The sequence below is a fragment of the Brassica napus genome, chromosome A9 (assembly GCF_020379485.1).
Source record: "Brassica napus cultivar Da-Ae chromosome A9, Da-Ae, whole genome shotgun sequence".
NCBI classification, from domain to species: domain Eukaryota; kingdom Viridiplantae; phylum Streptophyta; class Magnoliopsida; order Brassicales; family Brassicaceae; genus Brassica; species Brassica napus.
The window spans coordinates 7,979,240-8,002,821 of NC_063442.1; the positions used below are offsets into that span (position 1 = coordinate 7,979,240).

At 36.8% G+C, this 23,582-nt stretch overlaps 4 protein-coding genes and 1 long non-coding RNA gene across 7 annotated transcripts; 1 reads left to right on the top strand and 4 right to left on the bottom strand.

Annotated features, from left to right (window-relative positions):
* Positions 1-826: 826 nt before the first annotated feature.
* Positions 827-4,193, bottom strand: LOC106450725. 3 transcript variants are annotated; one of them, XM_048739714.1, is made up of 6 exons: positions 3,934-4,193; positions 3,094-3,337; positions 2,954-3,021; positions 1,824-2,873; positions 1,642-1,750; positions 827-1,549 (listed from the first exon to the last, which is right to left on the bottom strand). In XM_048739714.1, the coding sequence occupies exons 2-6, from the start codon at positions 3,281-3,283 to the stop codon at positions 1,008-1,010; spliced, it is 1,959 nt and encodes a 652-aa protein (XP_048595671.1). In that variant the 5' UTR covers positions 3,284-3,337; positions 3,934-4,193; the 3' UTR covers positions 827-1,007. The 3 variants fall into 3 exon arrangements, with proteins under 3 accessions (XP_048595671.1, XP_013747911.1, XP_013747917.1); XM_013892457.3 differs by having other exon boundaries at positions 3,628-4,192; XM_013892463.3 differs by lacking the exon at positions 3,934-4,193 and adding an exon at positions 3,446-3,598.
* Positions 4,194-10,934: 6,741 nt separating this feature from the next.
* Positions 10,935-13,536, bottom strand: LOC111200913. The gene is made up of 2 exons (XR_002654400.2): positions 11,726-13,536; positions 10,935-11,627 (listed from the first exon to the last, which is right to left on the bottom strand). It is a non-coding gene; the product is annotated as an uncharacterized LOC111200913 (long non-coding RNA).
* A 368-nt stretch (positions 13,537-13,904) lies between these two features.
* LOC106450712 (UDP-N-acetylmuramoyl-L-alanyl-D-glutamate--2,6-diaminopimelate ligase MurE homolog, chloroplastic) lies at positions 13,905-17,025 on the top strand. Its single transcript, XM_013892436.3, has 5 exons — positions 13,905-15,790; positions 15,896-16,012; positions 16,104-16,279; positions 16,456-16,601; positions 16,738-17,025. The coding sequence occupies exons 1-5, from the start codon at positions 13,945-13,947 to the stop codon at positions 16,754-16,756; spliced, it is 2,304 nt and encodes a 767-aa protein (XP_013747890.1). The 5' UTR covers positions 13,905-13,944; the 3' UTR covers positions 16,757-17,025.
* A 193-nt stretch (positions 17,026-17,218) lies between these two features.
* Positions 17,219-20,194, bottom strand: LOC106450684 (pentatricopeptide repeat-containing protein At1g64100-like). The gene is made up of 2 exons (XM_013892401.3): positions 18,104-20,194; positions 17,219-17,975 (listed from the first exon to the last, which is right to left on the bottom strand). Exons 1-2 carry the CDS (start codon positions 20,124-20,126, stop codon positions 17,953-17,955), a joined length of 2,046 nt encoding a protein of 681 aa, XP_013747855.1. The 5' UTR covers positions 20,127-20,194; the 3' UTR covers positions 17,219-17,952.
* Positions 20,195-21,261: 1,067 nt separating this feature from the next.
* On the bottom strand, positions 21,262-22,836 carry LOC125578026. Its single transcript, XM_048740293.1, has 3 exons — positions 21,604-22,836; positions 21,298-21,525; positions 21,262-21,265 (listed from the first exon to the last, which is right to left on the bottom strand). Exons 1-3 carry the CDS (start codon positions 21,738-21,740, stop codon positions 21,262-21,264), a joined length of 369 nt encoding a protein of 122 aa, XP_048596250.1. The 5' UTR covers positions 21,741-22,836.
* Between the last annotated feature and the right edge of the window lie 746 nt (positions 22,837-23,582).

Sequence of the window (23,582 nt, forward strand, 5' to 3'; positions counted from 1 at the left end):
AAAACCGAATCCAAAACTCGGAAAAATATCTATATCGAAATGTATACCCATGATACATGTACTTGATATATACAAAAAAATTTAGAAACTTCGGGTATCCAATCGGATCTCGAGTAGAATCAAAACTCAAAGTGAGATCTGCATATAAACAAAATACCCAATAGGTATTTTATCATATACCCAGATCCGAACCAAACCTGTATTTTCAAATTGTTCCGGTTTGGATTTTCATGTTCGGGTAAAATGTCATGCATAGCTATAATTACATAACCGGGTCGACCAGGGGTAAAACATGGGTTGGGATGAGTTCAACTGGTCGACACGGTTAATGCAAACTTTTTAGAAACCTAAAATAATCAGTTCCAAAATTCTCTAATAAACAAATACTCAGACCTATAATACCACAGTAAATGAATTAACCAACTTTATTAGATTAGGTAGATGAAAGAAATCTCAAGTATTCACATCAACATAGTAGCAAGTTGAAAGATGCATCAGAATAAAGAAAAGAAAGAAGATTACCAATCTGCAGTCATTCCGTCTTGGCTTGTAACTGGGCGAAGAGCAACAACATGAGAATGTGTTATCTTGTCTCCTTGGACTCCAACTGATTTTACAGGCAAGAACACTGCAAAAGCTTGCCAGATCGAATCACAAAGACCTGCATCTCTGATTGATTGGATGAAAATCTCAAGGCTCTAGACTAACAAAAGAAAAACAGAGAAATGAGTGTTACGTGTAGTATGAGTATGGTGTCAGCTCAAAAGGGTCTAGATATACTTTTGAATGTCGATACTGATTACAATATCATCTCGATAGTTATCCGTATCTAAGATCTCATCACGATCGTCCAAAGACTCTTAGCGTCTACAATTACATAAAAAGCACAACCTCACTACAAATGACTCTCTTCTTTATTTAAACTCAAGCTTGTACTCTTCATTCTTCTATGGCAAAGATTATATTTTCAAACTGAATTTTTTATATACATAGCCAAAAAAAAATGTTTAATAGTTCGTCCATAGAGATTCAGATTGCATTGTTCTAAGCTCATGAGATATCTCAAGCACCAACCCTTGCATAATATTTTCAACGACATCAGAGACTACACCTTCAGATTCTCCACCACAATCCAACCAAAGACATGGCTTCATCAGATCAACCTCAACGACCTGATCCAATGTTCTTGGAGAGTCACAGCAGAGTAAACTCCAGTCAAAGCGTCTCATAGTCTCGTGTATCAGATCTTCTTCTCTAAAGGAAGCTGGTAGGTTGACGACTCTCGAGCTCTGAGATGGCTTGAAAGGCCAAAACATGATGTCTTGACGGTATATCTCTCGGAGAATCTCGTCTGTGTAGTCAAGAACAAGAAGAAGCTGGTCGTTGTTGTGATCGCCGTGTGAGAATTCGTCGAGCAGTGATGTTTCTTGGTTGCATTTGGCCATAAGATTAGTCCAGTTTAGTCTTGAAGCTTGTAGGACTTGCTTCACAAACTCATGAACAGAGTCTTTCTCGAGAAGATCGAAAGATAACAATCCAATCTGCTCTTCTGCATGACAGTAAGAGACTAGTACTGAGACTAAGTGATTAAAAGATTGAAATAAGGAAAGGATTGATCGATCAGAGAGACAAGAGACTAACTGTTTCTGGAGCTAACTGTTTCGTCTAACATATGAATCCTCTCTAGAACTGAGACAGGACTCGGTTGCTCCTGCTCCTGTTCCTGTCTTTCTAGTCTCGAACTCGACTCCTGCAACGATTTAAAGCATAGATTAAACATCAAATCCGTGTAAGAGACATCTATTGTTTCTCTCGGAACTTACAGCTGATGAGCTCTCTAGATCTTCTACAGGAGTTCTCACGCTTGTGTATTCAGCAGAACCTGTACTGTTGTCGTTGAGAGACCTTAAACTGGAGTTGTGCGGATTTGGATCGAAAACCTCCAAGTCCTTGTCCAAGGACCACAGCTTGAAGCTCTCTCTTCTCTTCTCCAGCCTCTCTCTTCTCTCTTTGAGTTTTGTCTGTAAGCTATTTAGTGATTTAGGAACTTCATAAACCGGCGAAGAATCTGATCTCTCCTGTTGCCTTTCCACCATGAATCTCCTTGGCAGAACATCGTTCTCCATGCTTAGCTTGAAGACATCAGACTCAACCCGCTTCTTGCGCCTAAACATCGGTGACTCCGGGCTTCTATAGCCAACTGCACTGCTAGAAACATCACCAGAAGCCTCGGTTTCTTTAGCTTTAATTTCTGCATGGTTGCTGTCTTTGTTAGATCCAACAACAAGCTTCAACTTCTTGGCTAGATGTTTGAATCTCAAGTACTTTCTATCGTCAACCGAGCTTGATAGTTTAGGCTTCAGGAGAACAATCTCATCCAAATCATCAGCCACTGAATGAGATTTATCACGCCGTTCTTTCACCCTAGGTCTCTCCAAGTCTTGACCCTTTTTGGCTGAGAATGAATTAGGATCTTGTAAGAGTGTAATGAACAGTTCTTTGTTAGAGCTTAGAATATCTAATGCTTCCATGAACTGCTTAGACCGGTCTTTTCCTTTCTCCTCTGCCTTGGAACAGATCAAAGTTTCAGCTGCTTCATTCACACAAACTTGAAGGTTAATCTCTGAACTCTTCCTACAATCTCTCCCATTCTTCAGATCCTTATCATTTGTCTTCTCAATTTCACTGGAAGAAGATTGCTTTTGCTTATCAGGGATTTCACTAGTTGCCTCCCTTAGATTCTTGATCCTCTTTATCTCCCTCTCTAGTAATCCATGGACAGGTTTTGGTTCATAGCTCTCATCTTCTCTTTCAGAACTAAAAGATCTTCTCCTCGTTTTACTCTTACATGGACTCTCTCCTTCCACAATCCGCTGAACAAATTAAGAGATTCAGTTTTTTTTTTTTTACTTCAAAGCTAACCAAAAAAAACTGACAATTTGAAAAGGCTTACATCATGACACTGACATCTCTCATGAAGTCTCTTGAGTAAGTCAAGCTGGCTTTTAGTATAAACATTACCTGCAACAAAACAAGAATCAAAACTTAAAACTAAGATCATGAAGTGATCCAAAGAAACATAACAGTACTAACCAGCAGAGTCTCTGGTGAATTTCTTGTCTGAACTCAGTCTCTTATTACCAGACTTGACTTGTCTGAAATCGAAGAAGTTAATCAGTTTCCAACCACAACCAGACTTGTAACTCTCGTAGACAAGAGGGCTTTTAGGGAAAATTGGAGTTCCAGGACTCTTGCTGCTTCTTGGTGATCTCCTTTTCTCCATTGATTGATCAAATAACACTGTCCTTAATCTAGTACAAAACCGATTCTCAAAACCCTGAAAAAAAAAACAGAAACCATATCTTTAAAACAAAACATCAATATAAACATAAACAAGAAACACAAAAAAAAACAGAGGATTTTTCTAGCTATGTCTGAAAATTACTTCTTCTGGATACAGAACTGTCAATTTTACTTTCTGGGTTTCCGTTTTATCCCTTACCCTAAACCCTAAACTGAGATTTTCAGTTTCACCATGAAAAAAAAAACCTTCCTTTAGTCTAATAATGTAATATTTACAAGTATATATGAGCTTGTATAGACTTATCTTATCAGAGATTTGCTTACCACTGAGATTTGGAGGTTGAAATGGGACAGAAAAAAATGCAAACTTTTTTCTTTGCAGAGACAGTGGAGCCAATCAAGCACTGAGCTTTTGTGATGGACTCTGATTTTAACTTTTAAGAGTTAAAAACCGCAAACTTTTGTTTCCACATACAAAAGAAAAAAAAAGTGCTGAACATGATTGAGGTTTGAAGATCTTTAGCGAAAATTAAAGGGACCCTTGTAGTGTAAAATGTTTTTTTTTTTTTCAGAATTGAGTTTTTTTTTCTGTCTTCAAGAAAATTTGTAAGGACAATAAATGAGGATTACTGTTTATTCTTGGAGATGGGTCCTCTCGCCATTAAATAGGCTTTTTAGTCTCCTTATGGAGGAGAAGATGAGGGGAATGAGAAGAGGAAGAAGATGAAGTAGGACTCTTAATAAAATAAGAAATGATTTGAAGAGAAATGTAAATAATCAAAAGACCAATTGAAAATAGATCTTTATAAGACCATCTGACAATTTTTTTTTTGTTTTCTTTTTCACAGGCAAGCAGACATTTTTCATAGTGAGATTTTTGGTTTATTTGTAATAATTTACAACTACCTTTTAAATTTGCAAAATAAATAAGCGAAAATGAGAGAGGAGAGGGACGTGAGACTGAAAGAGACAAGGTCAATTTGCAGATCGTTTCACATATAAGACAATGCTTTCAAATAACGCTTTATTTCTGTCATCTTCTTATCTACAAATGCATGGGAGAATCGCATACTCATGCATCGATTTAGCTAAAATTAGATAATTAGTATTTGAACTCAGAAATCATGCATACCTGATATTTTAACGTAATTGTTTTTGAATGTAGATATTCAAATTTCAAAATTATGATTTATATCTTGATGAAATCAAATAAAAGGAGATGCTAAACTAACTACAATATCATTTAATTTTATACAATAAAGATGTTTTATCTGATGTGGCCGTTGAGTTTACATTTATCATTTACCTTATCAACAAAGATACCAACCATGATAAATCTAAATTATGTGAAGTCTTAAAAATAAGAGAGAATTGGAAAAATAGGACACTTTGAACTTTTATTTGTCATAATAAGACTTTTCATATTTTTACTAATTTTGGACATGTTTTACCATTCTTTAATAGGAAAAATAGTAAATTGAATTTTAAAAATGTAAAAAAATATGAAAACTGTTGGAAACATAAGTATGACAATATATATGTTTAAACTTAAAAAAAAAAAAATTGGAATCATATCTTATTTTATCTTCTAGGTACAGTTAGAAAACTCATTCTAGTAATCTACCTAGTTTATATGTCTGATTCTAAGTTTTAAACATAGATATATCAAGGGTATATACCGTAAACTAACATTTCTTGTATATTCTAGCACAAGTAGAATCTATTACGTTATAATCAAGACATATGTCTTCGGTCTGCCTACAGTTTGATAACGATATATAGCCACAATTCAATGATATAGGTTGGTTATACTACGTGACATAACTTGTTCTGCCTTTTACGTTTTACCTTATATGATGCCTACAGGAAGAATACATCTCTCACCTCCTATACGATGTTCTGGTTAGATAGTGTACATATTCTATGCAAATCGTTAAAATATGAAAATTTTCATATTCAGTTTAAGAAGTTTCCTAAATTTCCTAAATCTTTGATATGTATACTAGTTTATATACTATCAAATATAATAAAAATTTTAAAATTAATCATTGATTAATCCTTGATTAATCTATGATTAATTTCTGGGTTATTGTATATATTAAATTTTCATATAACATGGTCAAAAGTACACATCTGTAAGTTTAAGACGAAATCATAAGGATAATTTTGTAAATTTGGAAGATTGGGGCAACATTAAAACAACAGAAAATTCAGTGACCAATGCTGAAAATAAGAATAATGGCTGGTCTAGATTGCACAATTGAAAGTTTTGGAATTAAATCTAGGAGCAATATGCACAAACATAAAACTATGGGACAAATCCGTGATTAGGCAAAAACTTTAAGGACCTGTCTTGCAAAATTACCCAAACCGGCCATTGTTGCTCTTCGACAAGCTTTTCTTCGATCCGCGACGGTAAGAGCTGATGATTCCGACGTAACGGAGACAGTGGAGTGAGGTAGAGAGCACAACGAGATTGGAGCCTTCGGATACGAAACGGAGGAGTGACATCACGAGTTGATGCCGTGTAGGAAGCTTGGTCGCAGCGAAGGAACAAAGCATGACCACGAATTCGACGAGACAAATTGGACGAGACGAAGTCGACACAGAGCAAAGCACAGTGGTGAGGAGCTAAAGAAGACGATTAGAGGTTGGGATCGTGGATTTCATTTTTTTTTTCCCTTCAGTTTTTACTTTTTTTTTTCTTTTTAATAAAACGTAAATCAATTATTAAATATTAATATTAATTAAATTTATTGAAGGGTATAATGGTATTAAAAAAATTATAAATCTTAGTTACCTAAATAATCTTCTACAAGTTCTATTGAGACAAATCTAAGTTGAAAGTGTCTCTTTTTTCCAATTTTCCCTAAAAATAACTAAAATAAAATAAATACGTCAACTCTTCAACAACGATGATATATTTAAGAGACCAACATTTGTATTCATCATTTTATAATCGTCCTTTCTTTGTTTTGTTGATCTATTCCTTTTCATATTGTCTTTTTAAAAAATACTGAAAGCATGGGCTATTGACACCATGGTCAGAAAGATATTTGAGGACTTTTCTAAGTCCCGCTTCTACGATAAAGTCTTTCGGACTTTAATAAAGCGAGCGCCACTCTGAATCTACGATCCGTAAGGATCTAGTTCCGCCATTTTGAGTAGCACTTCTTTCTTTTTTGAAAAGAGTTTTGTGGCCTTTTCAAAAAAGAAATCTACAATTTTTAATGGTTCATTTTTTGTAGTATTGCAAAATGTTAAAATCATTTCATAAACAAACATTATTATAAGAACTCATCCCGCGTGCTCGCAGATTATCAGCAAGTTATATATTAAAAAGAAAAGACTCTTGTACTTCCCATCTATGTCATACTACATGTTGACACATGCACATTTAATAGGTGTGTATGCATTTCTATCAACAGGTTAATGTGCATATACTTGAATAAAATACATTTGTAGAGTAGCCGATCCCAGCACTGCACGCTCTTTTTTCCTTTCCATTTCATACTTTGCTACCGAGTCTATGGTTATCTTACAAGTATCTTTTTAGAATTTATTAAATCAAATTACGCTCATTCATTAGATGATAAACGAGGATATAACATGCATTGGAATATAATTTACTAAAAGAAGCACTTGAAAATTACTAATTCAAATATAATTATTTTAGTAATTAAATTCCAAGGCACGTTCACGAAGAATCTAACAATTTATTTAATTCTAGTGAGTTATGTGCGTGAATGCATAAATCATTATGAGATCTACATGTGTTTTTTTGTTCTCATATTGGTTATGATCAATATTATATTATATCACAAATAGATGTCAAATATTTATACCTATAGTTTATATACGTTTTAATTTTCTTAACTATGACATGTTATTGTCGTAGTTGAGATGGTGACAACGGAAAAAAAGAAAGAGATTGTGACAACGACTGTTTAGACTTTTAATTCACCATTCACGAACTTTTGTAATTATCGTTTTTGCATAGAACAAAGCATTGGTCTTTTCAAATGCATGTCTTTATTATTGTTATCGGAGCTCTATATCAATTATGTAACTTATTGGTTCAAAATATATAAATATAACTATATGTTATTGAAAATCTTATTATTTTTCTTAATTATCAATCAATTTCTTATTTGCTTATTTATTCTGTTATTTCACTATTGATAAATTTAATTATTTCACCAACCGGATTAGTTTAGCTTAAGTCAATTAAGAATTATAACTTATGTTAGTACAGTCTAATCGTATTTTATAAAAATGGGTGGACCATTAATATGATTGGTTGACTAGTAACGGTATACGTGTGGTTGTCCACTTATCTTACGTATATTAATAATCAAATTCATCTAACTTTACATCAAAGTTTCTCTCCGCCATCCAATAGAATATAACTATTTATGTCAAGTTGTCATAATACATACATTTTTTTTTATCAAAGTCATAATACATACATATGATATATTACAATCTTTTGTCATACGCGTAAATTCAGTAGACGAATTATTTTAGATAGTGTACCAACAAAGGTATCACGACGTATGACATCTTCTCACCATTTACTTTATTTTCGTAATATCAAAACACGGAAAAAATCGATAAATATTTCCAACTTCCCAAAATATAATGCACGCAAGCAAGAGAAATGCAATTTATAGAATAAGAAACTCATGCGAAGCAGAGTTGAATTAATGCAGGATATGAAGTTTTTTTTACTCCCATTATGAAGTTTACCAATCAATTAATTAAGAGGTTATCATATACATTATACAATAAGCTCATGTTAGACACAATATAAACTACCTCTACATTATAAGTTAGAAATTGGAACACTGTATTTTGTATATATTATATATATACAATATTGCATAATGGGAGTAAATTAATATAATGTTAATTAATCAAACTACATTGCTTACAAAAACATCAATGTATTAAAATACATAACCATATCTTGTAACACGTATTCTCTAAAGACTGTGACATGATTGGCTTTTGTTAATATTGTGAATGGCAGTCGCATGCAGACGATACCCACGTTAATTAGTCATTTCTTTGTATTTTATGATATAAATTAAGAAAACAGTGTGGAAGCACCGTAGCCTATTGGTTAAGGTTTAAAGGCTTCTACACCTAGGTCTGGAGTTCGAATCCCAGACTATGCAATTTATTGCAGATTACAGGAAATCCAGGTTTCAAGTCCCAGAGAGAGCGGTTTATTAAACAATTATGCAGACTACAGAGGAAAGGCTTACAAGGGATCTTCAACATGGTGCAAGTAAATCTGGCCAGGCGTGGATCTTCATAGGACGGCTCAGGTGATGCAGCAGTTAGGCGTAGGTCTTCATAAGGCAGGTAGTATTATCGGTTGTCGAATCGTCTATGTAATATTTCCTATATCATAATTGTAAGACCGTAATAAATCAGCGTTATAAAAAAAAATTAAGAAAACAGTAATTATGAAATGGGCCGAGTGAATGAAGAAACGAGGCTCAAGTGGAAAAGGGACCACAAAGGGTGTTATGTATTAAACCAACTCAACTGTAAATGGCGGTGGTCGTTTCAAATTAAAGTGGCCATGTGATTTTATTTTGTTCTGGCAGTGACCAAGATACTGGACCTGGTTAACGTAAAAAGAATCAAATAAAACTCTTTCAATATACTGGACTTGAAAAATATACAAGCTATAGACTTCAGTGCAATGCTGATTGTGGCCGGTGCTTGTTCTGTTTAGTTTGAACATCTAAAGCTAATAGAAAGGTGTCTATCATTGCTCAAAGTGTAACAAAAAAGTTCCCGATGCAGTTATAATATGTAGCTACGGGTGACCATTAGCTGCTGCCTTTATTTGACCATGAGAGGGGCATATCCTCTATTTGATGTTCTCTCTTTGTAAGCTTCATTTTTTGGTAAAGTCCTTTGCCTAGGTAATGTTCTGGGTAAAGCGAGGCTACAAAGCGTCATCTCATTTTTATACTACTGTAGTCGGCTGTGACCACTTTTGGCTGTTCTTGGGTACTCTCTGTAATGGCTTCTCTTTATCCTAAATGCATATATCATGAGATGAAACAAAGACTTGATCAGTGCAATATATGGTGCCGCTATTAATATTAACAAATCTTGGTCAATGAATCTTATGGGCTACCAATTCAAAGCAAGCTGCAATAAGGAGATTGAATTTTCCTAATTATTATAATATAAGATCTTGAAATGTTCTTTCGATATAATTGCCTTTACTGATTTACTATAAATCAAATGATTGTTGATGGGAAATAAAACCTGTTTAAACCATTATATTTGGATTAGCAAACATTAATAGAAACTATAAAAGCTTATAAATTTTGAAGCTAAAATAAGAGGATTAATCGATTACCGTTTTAAAGTTACTAGGTAATTACCCGCGCGATGCTGCGGGATATTTTTAAAAAACTTTTTGTTATATTTATTATAATTTAAAAATATTTTTAAAATAAATAGGTATATCAGTATATATTATAAGTTTTTAATTCTGATATTTACAATCTAAACATATATCGTAAAATTCTATATTTGTGTTATCACTTGTTATTAAATACTAAAATGTTAGAGAATAAATAAGTGAAATTTGATGTGATTTAATAGCATGACAAATATTATTGTATGTAATTATTATTTTGATTATATCTTTTTGTTAGATTTTGCGGATGCGGGTGGTTGCGGTTTCTAGCGGTTTTAAGAGATTTGTACGATTGGTTCTGCAGTTAAAAATTGGTGCGTTTGTAGGATACTTATGACTCACTGGTTAAATACCAAATGAAAAATAGTTAAATAATAAATTAACAATATTTACATTTTATATAATTATAAAAATATCAAAAATCATAATATTATAATAAATATAAAAATTATATTTAGAAAGTTATAGTTTTAATTTTTTTTTAAAATATAGAAAATATTTTAATTGAATATTTTTATTTTTGTAATATTGTTTTTTAAAAAAAGAAAAAAAAATTATCATCCCGCAACCGTCCGTAACCGCAAACGCTAGCTAAAACCAACTTTTAAATTTATGAGGTTTAGACCAGTTTGCAGCGGTTTAGAATGGTTTGAGTGATTGTTGCAAACACCAACAACCGCTACCAACCGCCAAAGCTGCGTTTGCGGGTGGTAGCGGAGAAACCAGTCATACCTTTAAGTAACAAAAAGAAGGAGACTCAACAGTTTTTGACATGTCTGATTTAATCCACTATTCCATTTTTTGTTAGTTTTATAGAATTCAAATGTGTATATTTTTATTAACAAAGTGAAAGAAAAATTATATCTTTTTGTATTGCATATTGTTCGAGATATCTTTATATTCTTAATCATTGAACTTGTTTCTCTGCTCGTTTCATCACTTTGAATGTGCAGTCTATTTTTTTAGATGACATGAGCATAATATTTAACCATCATCATATCTCATTTTATAATTTTCCTATAAAACAATACACACGCATCTTTGATCAAATTAACCACAAGCCATGACTTTTCTTACGTGTGTCAACTTTACAGGTTTTGGTGGAGACCTTTAGAACCAACTGGAACTATATATAAGATTTTAATTCTGGTTTCTCAATAACTTCTATGACACCAATCACTATGTCATGAATCTCATTTCCCAACTTTTTGGGTTGTAGCTATTGAGATGGAAGAAAACAGAATGTGTAAGCATTGTGATAAAGGATACACGATAAATATAAAAAGCTTTCTCTCCATTTATGCTTTCACTTCTGAAGCTCACAAACTCTAGCACAGACTTACCCTGAAGACCTTTGGGGGTTTTGATACTTTGCGGCAAGAACAGTTGATTCGTCGAAAGTTTTTTCAACAGCCTGAAACAGATCATAACAACGATATAGTGTAATTTCTACTTCAAATAAACAAAAAAAATATTGGTATAGATAGATATTAAAATTATATGTACAAAGCATGGAAAGAAGATTATGGTTGGGCTACTGTTTTATTGCAGGGATCTATAGTCAAAACTTTTTTTTTCTTGTTCATGATCACTGAATACTGAACTCCAGATCTCTCGTGCTTTCAACTTGGTTGTTTGAAGCTTGTACAAGATCTTATCCAGTGATGCTCATTTCTTTTTCTCCAGCTTCACATGTGATTCAAGCAAAAAGAAATTTCAGTAGAATCATCATGGTTTGATTGGTTTTTGTGAGTTTTCATATAAGTGAAGGATCGGAGGACCCCGAGTTTTCTAATGGCAGGTTCTATTTTCATCCTCACAACTGTCCCAAACCTTGTGCATATGTTTCCAAGCTGCTATCTTCGCTTCCTCTCTGCAAACATTCACACAAAGAAAAACATAGAAAGATGCAAGGCTGTTCTGAGATATCCCAAGAAAAAAAGGAGCAGAACATCCAAATTTATGTTCAACCTCAGCTAACACTCTTGATAACCTTAAAAGACATGACTCGTCTTTTTGGACACTTGATCATCTTCGCTCCTTTTCTTTTTTTTTTCACCTACGATTTTCTGCTGAGAGACTCAATCACAGAATAAGCAAATGTTGAAATGAATAGTGAAGCTCTTGAGGAGACCGGGTGATTATTATATTAGGACTCATCTCCTCCGGAATCATCTCTTACAGAGGCGTCATCATCTCTCTCTCCTGTGTATCATCTGCTTCATTATCTTCCCAAATTCTTTCAAAATCAACAAATCTTAGATCTTGGCGTTTATGCATTCTGATGCAAGATGGAAGATTCAAAGATTTCTAATTTCAGATTCGTTGCATCATCAAGAGTGTGAGAGAGACAGTTAATAATAATATTACATGTATCCCTTTCTTTACCCCATCAAATCAATGCATTTCCGACTACGTTCTTGGTTCTAATCGGCTTATTTCTTCCCCTTCCTGATTAATCCTTCGTCGTAGGACCCCTATGCTTTGTCTTTTCGATTAAATCTTACTTCAGATAAAGATCAAAACCTCATGAGAACGATGGTCGCTGGATTTGGAGAGAATGAAGAAGATTCTCGAGCTTACATGCTTATCTATCGATATTAAATGTGATGTGTATAAATAAAATGTTTTGATTGGCTTCTCAACTTTTTTCATTTATTGACATGGCAGTTTCTCAGTATTTTTAAAAGCTTAGGTATCAACTGCTGGAGAGAACCTAGCCATTGTGTTGATTTTTAATTTACGTTGTGGAATGAACCATAATTGTTGAAAGTAAAACCTTTTAAACAAAATATAAAAATCAAGAGTTCGACCTAAAAAAAAAAACAAGAGTGCAAGGAAGAAAAGAGCCACATGTCTCTATTTTCCCGTGTCCAGTGCTTTGTCACCAACGTAGTGAGAGATTTGTTTATGCTTAATTTGTTTCCGTATATATATATGTGCAGTGAGACCGATCGATAGTGAGCTATTTGGCCAAGGTGATTTCTGGTTCTGGAGCTGGAGTGTTATATCGGCGCATCATAAGTTGTACAAGGGTGATGGCGTTTGCTTCCCGGCTGCAACCGTAGAGGATGTCTAGTTTGAAGGCGTAGATCTCTGTGTTTCTTCTATGTGGTTTTATGTCATGTGGTCTAATGCTGCACTAAGAGTATCTCTAACCCTAATTTAGCTTCTACTCCAAAATGGAATTTGAAGTGAAATTATCTCGGATCCTATTCCATTTTTCATTATATAATGAAGTAAAAAAGTTTGATTATTTCAAAAATAGAATAATATATTTATCTTTTATTCGTTACTCTAATTTTTATTCCAAAATAGAATATAGTTAAAATAAAATTCAACTCCTTTATATTATAAAAAGCAAATTAATTTTTTTACTTCAGAGGTGCTCTGGCTAGTTTTTCTGCTTGTGCTCAAGCGTCTGTGCAGCAACGTGGTTTCTTCTGCGTCCTTCTGGAGTTTCCTCTCTACTTGGGACGTGTCGTTTTATCCTATATATCCAATGGTTTCATTTGGTTGGTGTCTATGTTTGGTTGTGGTGCTCTACTTTTGGTTTGAGTTGTTTCTGTTGGGTGTACTATTCTAGTAAGGTTAGTTCATGCATGCGGATTCTGAAACCCAATCTTGGACCAGAGCAATTTCCGAAATAGATTAGGCGGATAAGTGTTCTTGTGGCTTCGTTAAATTGTAAACAATAAATTAAGAAACTTAATGATCTTTAATCTCTGGTTTTAGTATGCTAAGTGGCTGAAGTCTTTCAACTGACATCATTTGTTGCTAATTCATCCTAGTTAGTAGTTTATGGTTCATTTGTTCATTCATTTGTTCAGGTTTTTCTCTCTGGAATATTCTTTCTGCGAACTTGCTGGCTTTGTCTTTTATAGATTTCGACATTTGACGATTTTATATTCTAAATTTCTAACTCATGTTTTAATTTTTCAATAAATCCAAAGATGACTAAAAAACATAGGAATTAAATCAACCTATTATATGTTACCTTTTTAAGTGGGCTATTTTGGTGGGCTCTATCATTATTACGACCTATTTAAACTATATTCGAACCCACCTTGTATCACCACACTCGAAACGCACCGTATGAACGGCGTCTCTGATCCTACACGCACCGTTTCGCAACAAAAACTCTTATCCCCTCGAAAAACCTTTTCATCACTCTCCCTCAGTTCTCTCCAATGGCGTTCACTTTCCTCTCTCCTCACCCACTCTTCCTCTCTCTAGCCGGAACCACTTCTTCCTTCTCCTACAAACCGGTTTACTTACCATCCTCCCGAAATTCCCGCAACCTTCAGCTATCGGCGGCACCTGCTCGTCGTAACTCGTACCCGAACCCAGCAGACGACGACCCGCCCGAGGCCCCGGAGGACTCAATGCACGGAGTCTCGAAGTTTCAGCAGATTCAGCGCCAAGCCGCACGCGCAAGGAAGCTAGAGGAGGAAGACTTCGAGAAGAATCGAAACACGTACCTCTCAGCCATCGCTGACGTGGAGGACGCGCCCGAGACGGGACGTGATGACGTGGAATCAGGAGGCGATCTGTTCTCGGATATCGATAGAGCTATCTCCATGAAACGAAGCGAGTTCGTTAAAAAGGGATTGCTCCAACCTAATCCTCCCAAAACGGCGTCGGATAAGAAGATCGACGAGGAGGAAGATGATGACGTCACCGACGTTGTTGATGAGCTCGACGAAGAAGAGGTTGTGGATTTAGACGAGATCGATAAACTAACGGGATTAACCGAAGTCTCCGACGAAGATGACTGGGTCGACGAGGAAGGGAACCCTAGGATCAACAAGACTAGATCCGATCATCAATTCGAGTTCGATTTGGATGATTTCGGTGGATCCAAGGCCAGAATCGTGGAACCTAAGTTCAGATTGAGCTTAGCTGAGCTCTTAGACGAGAGCAAAGTGGTGCCGATCTCAGTTTACGGCGACTTAGACGTCGATATCACCGGAATCCAGCACGATTCGCGAGGCGTAAGCGCCGGAGATCTCTTCGTGTGTTGCGAGAACGATGGAGACTCCGTCTTGAGCGAAGCTGATAAGAGAGGAGCAGTGGCGGTTGTAGCTAGCAAGGAGATTGACATTGAAGATACGTTAGGCTGTAGAGCACTTGTCATCGTTGAAGATACTGAAGCGGTCTTAGCAGCTTTAGCTTCTTCCTTTTATAGGCATCCGTCTAAGAACATGGCGGTGATTGGAGTCACGGGCACTAACGGGAAGACGACCACCACGTATTTGATCAAAAGCCTCTATGAAGCTATGGGTGTGAGAACAGGAATGTTCAGCACAGTTTCTTGTTATGTCCATGGGGATAACAAGTTGGATTCTCCAGCGACTACGACGAGTCCTGATGCTGTTTTGGTTCAGAGTATGATGGCTAAGATGTTGCATAATGGAACTGAAGCTCTGGTTATGGAAGCTTCTCCTCAGGAGCTTGCTTCAGGGAAATGTGATGAAGTGGATTTCGACATTGCGGTTTTCACAAACTTGGCTAGAGAGGAGAGTGGTTTTCGCGGTACTGATGAAGAGTATAGAGATGCTGAAGCCAAGTTGTTTGCAAGAATGGTTGACCCGGAAAGACACAGGAAAGTGGTTAACATTGACGATCCAAACGCAGCGTTTTTCGTCCAGCAAGGGAACCCTGAAGTTCCGGTTGTGACATTTGCAATGGAGAACACGAAAGCTGATGTTCACCCGTTGAAGTTTGAGCTGTCTTTGTTTGAGACACAGGTTTTGGTTAATACCCCTCAAGGGATTTTGGAGATTTCGTCTGGTTTGTTAGGACGGGATAACATTTATAACATTCTTGCTGCTGTTGCTGTCGGGATTGCTGTTGGAGCTCCTCTTGAGGATATTGTTAGAGGTGTTGAGGAAGTCGATGCAGTCCCTGGGAGGTGTGAGTTGATTGATGAGGAACAAGCTTTTGGTGTTATTGTGGATCATGCTAACACACCTGATGGCTTGTCAAGGCTGCTTGATTCGGTTCGAGAGCTTAAACCAAGAAGAATCATTACTGGTATAGAACTTTTCTTCCATCCATTTAATGAATACATACCCGTTCCTGTGGTCTTTGTACGTGTGGTCATCTGATTATTTGAGGTGGTTTTTGTTGTTGTTATAGTTATTGGTTGCGCGGGTGAGACTGAGAGAGGGAAAAGACCGGTCATGACGAAAATTGCTACTGAAAAGAGTGATGTGACAATGTTGACATCTGATAATCCAGGGAATGAAGATCCATGTAAGTATCTCTGAGTTAGGTCGAGTCTATAAGCCTTGAGTGTGTCCTGATGTCTATTAATAGGTAGAAAAATCTTTAAATGTGGTTTTAGTGGACATATTGGATGATATGTTGGCTGGGATTGGATGGACGATGCAAGAGTATTTGAAACACGGTGAACATGATTATTATCCTCCTTTGGCAAATGGTCATAGACTCTTCCTTCACGATGTTAGACGTGTAGCTGTGCGTTGTGCTGTTGCTATGGGTGAAGAAGGTGACATGGTTGTAAGTATTCAAAAATAAAACCCATTCTCTGTACACATTTTCTCTTTCCCTGGTGTGTTATTAAGGTTGCTGGATTGAAATTCTTTAGAGAAATCTCAGCTTCTAAGTTATACAACGGAATGGTGTTCTTGGGTCTATACTAGCTTTTCTTGACACTGATGTGCCTTTCTTTGCAGGTGGTAGCAGGGAAAGGCCATGAAGCGTATCAGCTAGAAGGTGATAAGAAAGAGTTCTATGATGATCGAGAGGAATGTCGGGAAGCATTACAATACGTTGATGAGCTTCATCAAGCTGGAATAGACACAAGCGAGTTCCCATGGAGGTAAGTAGAAGAGAAACAGCTTCTTTTGCCAAATGATTAAACAGAGATTCTGATCTGTGAGAGTTACTGAAACATGTCAAGATGCTTCCTCTGATCACACTAAATGTTCTTTCCTCGTATTGCTCTGCTTTTGCAGGTTACCAGAGAGTCATTAATATCTCTATGGTGAGATCATTAAACCATGAATCAGATTTACTTCCACCGCCAAGATAGATTTGCAGAGACCTCATGATTTCTATACGAGAGACTTGGAGGTGTCTAACAACCCTTGTGAGTCATCAGATAAGTGCAGGGGAAAGAAGAGATTTTAAAGATGGACGAAGATGTGTACAAATTTTTGTTAGTGGTTGTTGCGTTTGTCTATGTGTTGATGGTTTAAGAGATAGGAGGTCTATTTTTATAATAAACCTTTATTGGCTCGAAATTAAATTGGATGAGAACATAAAACAAAATCCATACAAATGAGTTGGACATTACCACACTGCAATGAGAAGGAATTTAGCGACTCCATACAAATTAGCAAGACCTAACCAAAAGAAAACCATATTTCCGAAAGGGGTCATAAGCCTTCATCACATTTTAGAAAGTCACAGTTTGGTCAACGGCTCTACACTCGATAAACATATCAAAAATACACAACCATATGGTCCATAATCCATATCAGTATCAATTTGGTTACAATTCAATCTGCAGACCAAAAAAGATATACAAGAAATAATCCCTAAGATCCTGAACATAATTACCAAAAAGAATTTATATAAAAACATCATACTTGTGTTCAAAAGGGTAATAAAATCTCTATCTGACTTTTCATTCTTGAATCTTGAACAAGATCTTTGTGGGGTGGATTGTGTCCAAATTGAGTTCTAAACTCAAATTCTATATCAGGTGTGGTGAGCTATAAGGGTACCGGATTGCATCACAAGGAAGGACCAATCGTTGATGTTCTTGGTAAGCTCTATGTTCATCATCAACTGTCAAATGTTTCTCATCCGTGCCAAAATCGAATTCTTTATAGGACCCGAGAGAGGACTGTTGAGCTGCTTCTTGGTTAGACGATGTAGATGCCTCAGGGAACGTTTTCCTTAGCTTCTGATCAACGCATCTAATGACATGATCGGCATCAAGATCAGATGAAACCGCAATCTTCTGCTCCTTGGGAGTTGTATCAGTCTTGGAGCAACGCAGTCTATCACGGCTCAATAGCTTTGGTGGATCAGAGACTTCAAAGTAAGTGCCTCCGTCAGTAAGAGGAGAAGTTGGACCAGAACCGGACATAACCGACTAACCGAGCTTAGGTCCAATGGTTAAATCGGAGGCGAAACCAATTGAGATTCATGAAAAATGTCTTTCATTCATCCTCCAACTGATATCCTGCAAAACAAACACACCAAAGCATTTAAGCAAGCTTCCCTGATACTACAGCATAAGCTGCAGCTCTTCTCCAAAAACCTAAAGGTAAGGAAAGAAATTTGAAAACAAAATGTGTTGAATTGACATACCCACACTCATCTGCAGATCCTCAAGCATTGCCACTGCCCTTTCTAGTTCCTCTTTACTACATAAACCAGTCAGCATATTACGAATAGTAATGGTATCAGGATACACACCACTTGAAATCATCTCCTGGAAAATGTCTAGAGCTCCATTAATATTACCCACTTGACAAAACCCATGAATCAAGGTTCTGTAAGTAATTGCATTAGCAACTATTCCTCTTCGACCCATCTCGCAGAAAACCTCCAGCCCATCATCAACCCTTCCTACCTTACAGTAGCCATTAATGAGGGTAGTAAAGGTCACTACGTCGGGAGAGAAGCCTTTACTACCCATTGAATCAAACATTTGTGTAGCCTCATCTAGGCGGCTCTGCTTGCATAATCCATCGATCATTGAGTTATAGGTGATAGTATCAGGGACTAAACCTCTGTGGGGCATCTCCTCGTATAATTCCTCGGCCTCTGAAAACTTCCCTTCATTGACCAAACCGCAGATCAATATATTGTAAGTTTGAACATCAGGTTCCACATCATTAAAGGGGTGACTAGCATCAAGATCCATCTTACTCTTCTGCATAGCCTTAAACATTTCCAATGCATCTTTTAGTTTCCCATTATTGCAGAGACCGTCCAACAAAGTGTTACAAGTAACGACATTAGGGCACACACCACTAGAAATCATCTCCTGTAAAAGGTCTAGAGCAGTATTAAGATTGCCCACCTGACAGAACCCGTGAATAAGAGTGGTGTAAGTAATTGTGTTAGCGACTAATCCTCTTCTAGACATCTCATGGAGAAATTTTATTCCATCATCTACCCTCTTAGCCCGACAATATCCGTCTATGAGGATACTGAAAGTGATTACGTCCGGAGAGCAGCCCTTGGTAGCCATCAAATAAAACATGTGTTCCGCAGCATCAAGACGATTCTGTTTGGAAAAGCCATCGATCATTGAATTATATGTGATTGTATTAGGGATTATACCCCTTTGAAGCATCTCATAGTATAATTCTTCAGCCTCAAAGAACTTGCCCTCCTTGACCAATGCATTGATCAATCCACTAAAAGTTACAACATCAGGGTTGATCTTCCTTTCAAACATTTCTTGCAACAACCGCTGGGCTTCACTCCATCTACCAGAGCTACAGAAACCAACTATCATACAGTTGTAGGTAAATAAATTAGGAAAGACTCCTTTCTCTTGCATTTCACTGAAAACATTTTGAGCATCGCTACGACGTCCGTCTTTCCAAAGACCATCAATGACGGCACTATAGATTACAACATTGGGTTTGATGCGGCTCACCTCCTCCATCTTCCTCAGCAGATTCAACGCAGACACAGTGTCTCCCATCTTACACATTCCATCAACAATTGTTCCGTACGTAATCTGGTTAGGCTGGAGACCATCTTCCACCATCCGATCAAGCAGAGCTACAGCTTCAACAACTCTACCCTCGCGGCAAAGACCGTTCATCAGCGTGGTGAACGTTACCACATTTGGTTTACAAATTCGATGAAAAAAACGCAAGGCTTCAGAAACCCTCTCTTCCACACATAAACCATGGAGCAGGGTGGTGAAGGTAACGAGAGTGGGATGAAACCCAAGCTTGGTGAGCTTACCAAACGTAGACAGAGCAAAGGGCAGCTTAGAGCAGCTGCAGAAACACTTTATCAGAATGGTGAAGCTGTAAATATTACACGGAATCCGCCGCATTTCCATCTTCCTATGGAGAGAAATCACAACATCGGGCCTTTCCATCCTCACCACAACTCCCAGCAATTTACAGAAATCAACCACACAAGGGAGGGGACGAGATCGTACCATGTAACTGAACAAATCAATCGCATCATCTAAGCCTTTGATTTCATGAATTCCACTTTGCAGCTTCAACGTCTCTCCTCCAAAACCTCCTGCTTTGCCGCTCCTTTTCTTGGCAAGAGTATGAAGAATCGATCTCGTACAGAATAATCTAGCCGCAGGCACAGAAGACGAAGACTCGAATCTAAAAACCCTAGCCAACATTTCGTTCTTCGTCGATCTCTGAAAAAACTCTTCACGGAGAGAATAACGAGTGTTAAGGTATTGTAAACCGGTTCCATTTGATTTACAATAACCGGTTCAATTTGAATTAATTTCTATCACAAATTCATTGTAAATTTTTATATACATTCATCTATATATGATACTAAAGCATACACATTGTGGAAGCACCGTAGCCTATTGGTTAAGGTTTAAAGGCTTCTACACCCAAGTCTGGGTTTCAAATCCCAGACTATGCAAATTTATTGCAGATTACAGGAAATCCAGGTTTCAAGTCCCGGAGAGAGCGTTTTATTAAACAATTATGCAGACTACAGAGGAAAAAGCTTGCAAGGGATCTTCAACATGGTGCAAGTACATCTGGTCAGGCGTGGATCTTCATAGGACGGCTCAGGTGATGCAGTTAGGCGTAGGTCTTCATAAGACAGGTAGTATTGTCGGTTGTCGAATCGTCTATGTAATATTTCCTATATCATAATTGTAAGATCATAATAAATCAGCGTTAAAAAAAAAAAAAAAAGCATACACATTAATTTAGAATGAATCTTGATAGAATGTGGTATAATACGAATAGTTTTATCGAAGTTTATGTTTTTACCATTATAGTTTTGTGAGTTGTTTATCGAATTACAAAATAAAGCAATAATTTACTAACATTAATTGTTAATTAATTGGATCAGAAAATATATCATATCTGTTAGTAAGTCCAACTCAAAAATCCACTTAGAAAAAATCACAATGTTTATGTTTTAATAAGATAGATATGTTAAGAAAATAATACGAGATTTCTGTGCAGTCTCCTTCATGTTGAGTAAAGCACCAGACTTTATTACAGAAATCTCGCAACACCTGAGTGCCTCCCCATGCTTCTTTGCTTGCTCTAGGCAAGATGCGATTGCAAAGTTCCTGCGTAATGAAGTAAAGTCAAGAACAAGAAAAAACAGATTTAACCAAAGGTAAAGAGAATAGATACATACATTATAGCCTGATGCTTAGTGTAGACTAGGCTACTTAGTAAATCTGCCACAGTCTCTACAAAAAAGAGGGCTTCACTGTAAATTTTCAAAGCCAAATCGACTTCACCTGTTCCACAAAACACAAGTCACTGAAGAATTCATCATCTAAGTATATAGTATAAGAAAATAAAAATAACAAAATACCTTTTTTAAGAGCAGCATCTCCAAGATCGGAGTACACTTTAACTACTGAATCATAATCAGCCTTGCCTGCCAAGATCTTCATCTGGTTGAATACTATCATACCCTCCTCAATCATGTTCTTTATGCCATCGTTTTGGGTCTCAAGGTATAACTTCTCAACCAAACAAGAAAGCAGCAGCGTGCTTACACTGAGAATCGCAACATCTCCCAAGTGGTATTCACTGAAAACATCATCATCATCTCATCATCATCACATATATATCTACATTAAAGATATAAACCTAATAGTGCTAAGCTACCTCAATTCCCGAGCTACCCTGAGACATACGACGGCTTCGTCGAACTTCTTGAGTCCGAGCAACTCAGAAGCTTCATCAGTGAGGTTTTGAATGAAAACCTCCACGGGCAATGAACATCCTCCATCTGAAGCAGCCATCGAAGGAAAACGCACCGAGAGAGAGACGACGACGGCGACGATACTAAGGGTGAGAGCGATACTAAGGGTGAGAGCGAGAGCTACTGATTCTTGAACTTAATGAACGTTAATCAGTTTCTAAATCTAAATTAACGAGGGCTCCTTTCTTTTTATACTCACGTTAATCGGGTTTTTATGGTTTAATTCTTTTATTTGTTTTTTATTTTCATTTTAACTATTAAAATATCTTTTTTTAATACGAAGATTTAAAAAAAAAAATGTTAATACTTGGGACTTTAACTCCATATACCTCTCTCACTCTTGAAAAATTCTTCCTTCTCCCCATAATATAATATATTTTCTTTTTGATTTTTCTTTAAATGAGAAATGTGGTCAAAGACAATATAACCCTTCATAAAATAGCTTAATTACAAAGATCCAACCTTAAAGATCCGATCGACCCAAATTCCATCCGGTTCAACCCGTATCGTTACGTAAACGACAGTGTTTCGTCCCAATATCTCTCACATCCAACTCTCGAATCAAACGAACCAGCTCAAGAAGAGCTTCCATGTCCGCTTCCATGATAACGGCTCGATGCGACGTAGCTACAAAATCAGCTGATTCGGTGAACGCAGAGTCCGATGATCTTTTGGAAGAGGAGATCGAAGTGAAGGCAAAGACCGGACGGGAGGGTGTACCATAGCCACGATGGACTCGCACCGCACTCACACGAACCCATCTACTCTCCTGGTTACTTCAGCTGCCGAGCTCCTTCCCTCAACGACCGTAACTTCTCTGAGAGAGCTTTTACCGTCGGTATCGGCGTTACTGTCGGCACAGGGTAACTATCTTTTGTCTAATTAAAACAAAGGGCGTTGAATCATATTGACTGCTTGGTGTCTTTACATTTGGGAACACAACAAAGAACAATCTCTAGATAATGTTTTTCAGACAAGAAGTGTCAATCTTTTTGTGTTTTGGTTCACTCAGGAAAACATCATTGATGAGAGATTTATCAGAGGTTGAATAATAGTTAGGATGAGAGATTAGGAATGAGTCTCTTAGAGTCTTAGTGGTGACTTGAGCTGTGAGATTTTAAATTTTTGTGATCAGAAAAGACGGACCTTCGTAGATTGTATGTAGAGATGAAGAGGCTTAATGAATGGAATATGTTTTTCTTGGTAGATAGCTTGCGTGTCCTAATTGTGCTTAGTTTCTTCTATCAAAAGAATGAGATATAATACTTTGTGTGTTTTGGGAACTTGTGGTTACTGTGTTTGTATTGTATTTCAGAAACTTTGAGTTTGGTGTCGGGTTGCAAATGGGCAGTGGGAACTGGGGAAGATACAGTCTACTTCCGCTGAAAGGTCGCTTGTTATGTTGTCCACTTCAAATGTAAGTTTTTTTTGTAATGTTGCACTTTCCATATGATTTGAAGGGTTTCTGTCTTTTGACTAGTGTGGTTTTGTTGCTATCAAAGGCTGTGAAAGTGTTTACTGAAGAGCTTGTTCCAGCAAACCCAGATATTTTGGAAGGTGTTGCAGAGCTTATACAGCTTAGCTATTTAAATTAACCGTCTGTTATTTATAACCTTCGTGTCAGATACTTGGAAGACTGATGAAGGACCTCAGGGAGAAGGACCTCAGCCATTGGGAAATGTTGTGACCACAGACCTGCTGAGGTTGATCAAGATAAAAAAGACCTGCTGAGAATCTCGTCTTGTAGAAAGGTAGATCCTTGTACTGGACCAGAGAAGTTGATACGGTCTTGTCCGGCTCTTGAGAGTTTGCAACTCAAAAAGTGTTGTTTGAATGATAAAGAAGGGATGGGAGCTTCTTGGGGCATTATATTTTATCTTCG